At 48.3% G+C, this 6,214-nt stretch overlaps 1 protein-coding gene and 1 pseudogene across 2 annotated transcripts in view; both read left to right on the top strand.

Moving 5' to 3' along the window:
- LOC119458095 (U-scoloptoxin(11)-Sm5a-like) overlaps window positions 1–5,925 on the top strand; it is a 180,516-nt gene extending 174,591 nt beyond the window's left edge. The window contains exons 5-6 of one of the 2 annotated variants that reach the window (XM_049665548.1): window positions 3,282–3,500; window positions 5,661–5,925. In XM_049665548.1, the coding sequence (XP_049521505.1) occupies window positions 3,282–3,500; window positions 5,661–5,861 (420 nt within the window). In that variant the 3' untranslated portion in view covers window positions 5,862–5,925. The remainder of the gene's footprint in view (window positions 1–3,281; window positions 3,501–5,660) is intronic. The other variant, XM_049665551.1, reaches the window with a different exon arrangement.
- On the top strand, window positions 1,080–1,259 carry LOC119437836 (U2 spliceosomal RNA; annotated as a pseudogene).
- Window positions 5,926–6,214: the final 289 nt, after the last annotated feature.

The raw sequence follows: 6,214 nt of genomic DNA, 5'->3' as shown, positions 1-6,214 counted from the left end.
TTTCTCTTATTTTACCCAAACCGGCCGATATTTAAGATATTTTCGTGTGTGTGGAAGTTGCGAGCGCGTGCTTCCATTTCTGGAACGACTTGGACACGCGCGTTCGAGTGCGTGCACGTTGGCCTAAGTTTCTAAAAACATTAAGAGCACTTTTCGCGTCAAAAGTGTATGAGAACTTTATACCCATCAGTTTCGGAATTGAAATCATGCGCTCCGTAGATACGGTGCCGCTGCGAGATGCCTCGACGCGCCCGCTCGCTATCGAAAATCCCTTGAAAATTTGTGCTCGGCTGGGGCTCCTTACGTTATGTGACTCCAGGTGCAAGGGCGTTGTCACGAAATCCAGCCCGATTTCGCAATTTCGCGCCGAAATGTCTTATCGAGTGTCAAAAAGACATTGTAGACAAAATCCACAATGATTCCCGGCGCCGGTGGTTGTTTTGGTCGGCGGTGCATGACAGCACGAAAAAATTTCTAGGGGGGGGGGGGGGGGGGGGGGCTGGAGCCCCATTAGCCCTCCCCCCCCCCCCCCCCCCCCTGGCTACGCGCCTGGCTGTGGGTTCTGGCGCTGTTGTCACTGCGGAGAGCTTCGGCGAAAGCGCATCTTTTGAACCGAAATGTATGGTTAAACGATAGTGAGATGCCATAAAAAAAAATCAGTGCCATTCCACTCTGTGAATGTGGATGACCAGCGAAGCTGTGTATGCGGGGATTGACCGTTGCTCCGGTGAAACGGTCCAAGTTTGCAGGATCGGGGCCACAAGGACGGTTCGCATTTCTTTCCGCCTCGCGGTCCTGGCGGGCAGCACGCTTACGCTCGACGTCCGCGACCCCCTCATCGTCGGTGGTCTCCTTCCTACGCCGCCGCGCCCATTTCCTTTACTGTTCACGCCATCTTTTCTGGATAGGCACGCTGTTCTTCAGACCGTACAACACGTTGCCTACCCATTTCACAGTCAGAGGAGAACTGAGGAAAGGAGCCTACGTAGAGCATAACGTCAGGAGACAAAAGACACTCAGATTGGTAGGCACTAGTTTGAATACGTGGGATGGCGTACGTGTATGGTGCGAACGTAGACATGGCCGACGCGGGTCAGAGTGTAATGTCGGTTCTTATCAGCTTAATATATGATACGGGTTGTATCTCAACCCAATATATTAAACTTAATTTTGCAAGTTAGAGGAGTGCTTGAAGCCTGCTTCACCTCCGCCGCGGGTCGGCCCGGTGCTGCACTATCTTCGGGATCGGCCCCCGGTTTTTGGTCTATGCACATCGATGCGCTGGAAACTAGCCATATATGCAGCTTCGCTGTAAAAACGGGGGCAGACGAATACTCTATGCAGTATCAGAACCGTCAGTGGAGTCAGCTGCGTGGTTCAGGTATACCGTTGCACCGAGGCAACATAATTTTGTCAACACGGATGGCTCAGCTGTTAACGCGTGGGACCCACACGAATGTCTCGTTGCGAAGTGACGTCTCACCATGTAAAGCCGCCAATTACTTCACACTGCAGTTGCAGCGTTCACTTCTGGCCCATGACTGACACACGCACAGGCACGTGCGTATGGCAACTGATTCGCCAATTGTGGCGCAGGGGCTTCCGGAGTGCATGGAAGACAGCGCTTGCGCCTATGTGCAACTCAACCTCGCCGGCATCAACTCCGAGCCAGCTCTGCCGCGCCCTGACGGCCTCAGCTGCCCCCTCGACTGGGACCCGATGGACGGACGCACTGTGTCACAACGGCAACGACCAATACAGGTGTGCACCTCATCCAAAATCATGCATGCTTTCCCTCGTTAGTTTTTTAACCCCAGTAGAAATATATACTGCTTCTTAAACGTAACTCCGCGGACGTATCAGTGTCTTGAAGTGGCACGCAAACTGTCTCTTCGTGGTGCTCTCACGCAGTCTTCTAGCGAGAATGTGTAACGCGCGCAAGCAACAACCAACGTTTTTCAAGAAAGTAAAAAAAAATCTATAAAATGGCATTGCTATGCGTGTAACGAGTCGTACAACTTCAGTAGCTGTCCTGCCGACCACCAACAATCCCAAGCTGGCAAGCCGCAATAATGCCGGCTGCTATTCAACATAACAACAATACCAACGTCGTAGCCAGTGCATCTCCTAACTGCCCTTTTTCAGCTTCCGTGTAAAAATATAAGTGTTCACCACGCCGTGCGCACTTCGTGGGCGGATGCTTCCAGTGAACGAATATATTGTGAAGGATCGGTGCCTACCGTCCGAGGCCATGCGTGAGAGAGTGCATGCGTGGGTTCGCTTACGAAATCTATAGAAACCTTGATCCAGATATATATATATGTATATATATATATATATATATATATATATATATATATATATATATATATATGAAAATCAGAAGCACAACTTCGCGGTTATCTTAGGTTTATTATTTTCCCAACAGTTTCGGTCGGTGGACCGACCTTTATCAAGGCCGTCGGTGGACCGACCTTTATATATATATATATATATATATATATATATATATATATCTATATATATATATTACACTGTTAGAAATAGCACGAATCTATGGGCGACGTTTCTCGTGCAAACAATCTCTAAGGCCACGCGCACTCTCGCGAATGGTGCGTAAAATAACACACCGTGTACTCGCAGCCTCCTATATCTATATGCTGTACCGCTCAAATGGCTCATACGCTTGTCGCGAGTCTACAGCGCAAAGGTTAACCGAGGGCGTATACACGACAAGGACGAGCGCCTCGTCCTTCTTGTGCCTACGGTCTCGGTTTACCTTCGTGCTTTACTTACCCTCGCTACAGTGTACCCTCGCGATAATGGATCACCAACTAGTCCAAAAGTGTCACGTGCTTGATTTCGAAACAAGGCAGGTGTCGTTTAGCTTTCCCTTTGCTTCCTCGTTATGCGCTCTTAGTTTTGATGGCGCGTGTAATAAGCTAAAAATTAATCATACGAAACATCGGTCGTGACAACAAATCTTGCATAATGTAATCGCCTGTCATTTTCTTTTTAAAAATTCTACGAGGTGACGACTGATTTCGCTTCTATACTACGCCATTTTGACCATTGCAAACTTTTTACTACCGACTTGTCATCACAATGTTTAGTGATGGACGAATATATTAGCCAAGGCACATTCGCAGAAAAGCACCAGGCTGCGTTCCACCCCGCCTATAGTTACAACTACGTGTATAACGTGGATCTGTTTGTGCCCGTATCGGTGTTTTTCGTCACGGAGGCTCTATAGCCGCTCACCCTGTTGACTCGTTGCGCAGTACTGCGGGCGTGCGCCACGTCTGGCGCGCTGCCTGCGTGACCAGGTTGTGTACAGCACGGCGGTGAAGCTGTCGCTGCTGACGGGCATCAAGCTGGAGAACACGGCGCGCCTGCACTGCTCATGCCCGCCCACGCACATCTTCTACCGCAACCAGACGAGCCACCAGCAGTACGACAACGGCGTCACTGCCATCGATGTCAGCACGCTCTGCAAACGCGTGCGTATCTCTTTATCTTTCTCTCGGTTCCTCGACTTGGAAAAGCGATCGGGGAGAATGGAAGAATCTGTGGCGGGCACAAACCAGCACAGACAGCTGAGTGGGTACTCTAAAAGCCTGAGAGGTTCACTTGAAGGATGAGCCGGTGGAAGATCGAATTTGTAAATTAGTGGCTTGGGTGAACGAAAAAAAAAAACACGTTTCTGAAAGTGGCGCAGTGAGTAGCAAATTGTTTATTGCGAATTGATCAGTCATCTATTGTGGCGAACCATATAGAACGAATGAGTGTGTCATTGGCACAGAACTACTGGGCGGTGAGCTAAATCCCTGATATAATGACTCGAGCCTGTGGTTCCTTCCCTGTTCTATATCGCGTGGTTTCCTTCGCCCAAGGAAAGGGACATTGCTGTTCGCTAAACGCATGAAACCTGCAAAAATATTAGCCGCGTGCTCGATAGGGAGGTATGAGGAGAATTCTTGGCGTTTATTTCTCTTCACACCTCTCTTGGGACATGCACGTCAATTATCTCTGTAAAAAGCTTTCTTCCGTGACAGGGGTTGTGTCACGATGCCGTAGTATACTTCCTGTAAGAGCCAAAGTGCAGATTTACAATGCATTATTTAGCTCACACTTATATTATTGCGCTTTAATATGGTGTACAACCACCAAAACTAACATACATAAAGTTCCTATGTTGCAGAAGAAGATAATTCGCTATGTTGGAAATATAGATTACTATTCAAGCACCAGAGAAGCGTTCCCTAAATATAATGTTATTCGAATTGATAACCTATACACTTATCGTTTATTACATAGTGCACGATATTCGTCAGAATTAGCATAGAGCTACATAAAACAATTAGCCTCCTTAGAGCGACGCCGCATTAATGTGAACACAAGAAATCCTGAGATATGGTCCATACCATACTTCAGAACACTCTATAAGCATCAGTCGTTAACACATAACTTACCATTCACTTTGAACAAATACAAAAATATCGATAATTTCAGTAAGAAAGAACTCCGCTCATACTTTGTACGCTTGTAATGTATCTGATGTAATTATTATTCTGCATGTGTGTATGGTTCTGAGTATATAATGTACAACCTGTTTCGTTTTTGTTTTTTTTTAGCAAATGTGAAACTTGTAAAATTCAGTCTCATGCTATGTTGTATAGCTAGTGTTGCATTGTTTTGTATAGCTAGTATTGCTATTGTAATGTTGTTTAAAAATGCATTCTGTTAAGCTTTTTCAAATTCTGTTAACTAGCCGTGACGCAAATATGATTTTTTTTTTCCGTTCATAGCTATTTCGTCCATGAGGAATTCCAGCGACAGCTCGAATTATGTAAATTATGTACATGTGCGCATACTGTTTGCTGTGCTATTGCCTTGCCTGGTCTTTCGGGTCACGTCAAGCTACGTATGTAACTTTTAGCCCAGAATGACCGTCCAGCATGAAAACTGGAGAATAAATTGATTTGATTTGATTTGATTTGTACAAAAAAGCTGTGAGCATGCAATCTGGTCAGTAAAAAATGAGAATAAACGACAGAAAGAGAAAGTTGGTATGCATGAAACTGGATGAACCAGTTCTATATATGGCCAATAATCCAAGAAGGGATTCTATGGGTAGTCGACGAGTAAATATGCCAGAGATAGGAGCAGCAGCCAAGTTGTCAGCATAAAACTTTCGTAGGGCTCTCCATTAGAACTGGGGTGGAAGAGTAAAAGAGGCCGCCTTCGAATATATATCCTTCAGCAAGGGCTCGATTGTCTCCTTTTACTTAGGAGCCCGATTGTCGCCGCTTGTCGCTTATGTTAGGAAGTTACGCATGCGGCGTCCTATCTTCCCACTGTCCACGTGTGGTAATCCCATACTAGCGAGGCGGTGACTACGAGCGCGCGCGCGCGCGTTTGTGTGTGTGTGTGTGTGTGTGTGTGTGTGTGTGTGTGTGTGATTCGGTGTACCATCGCGTAGTTCTGTGTTACCGACGGGTGGTAACAACTATGAACTTTGAGTGTCATATTTGGTCACATTGTTTATACCCTTATATATATTGAACATAATCATTCGCACTGTATATGCGGGTGAGCTAAGCTGAGCACCCGCCTAAGGGTCGTCGGTTCAATGCGCGACTCTCTCTGCTGTGGCGCAGCCTCCGACCTGCGAGCCCGTGGAAGAGGACGCCTGCATGGCCATCTCGGAGTCCTTCGTCACCGGGACGGTTTTCGTGAAGCGCGACTGCGCCTGCCCAGCAGGAATGCGCTGCCCGACCGACTTGGACCTGGCCGCAGACCGCGTCGAGCTAGCCAAGGGCACCTACTACCTCATGAACTGCCTCCCCGAGCGCGCCTGAACGGCGCGCCGCCAATGCAGCCGCCAATAAAAGCTCGCGCGGCGCTCATCCGCCCTCCACCCTGCCCGCAAAGTGTTCAGTCGCGATCCACTGTGTACGCACCTCTGCCAAACAGACCGCTGCAGGCCGCCACACTGGCGCCTGTGTCAGACACAGCGTGAGCCGTTTTTCCGTGTTCAAGGGTGGCACTTGTATACCCGAGGCTGCTTTCCTCGGCTCTCGCGAAAGCACCGGAGCGTGTGCGGAGATGGAGCGCTACGCCCGCTGCTGAGCAGCACCCGACAAGGGATCCGTGTGGGCCCCGCACGCCTCAGCAGTATTTTTTTTTCCGGCCTTCACTTACTCTGACGCAG

This window comes from Dermacentor silvarum, chromosome 1 (genome assembly GCF_013339745.2).
Source record: "Dermacentor silvarum isolate Dsil-2018 chromosome 1, BIME_Dsil_1.4, whole genome shotgun sequence".
NCBI classification, from domain to species: Eukaryota; Metazoa; Arthropoda; class Arachnida; order Ixodida; family Ixodidae; genus Dermacentor; species Dermacentor silvarum.
Note: the sequence above shows the minus strand (reverse complement) of the source record. Positions and strands in the feature narration are given on the sequence as shown.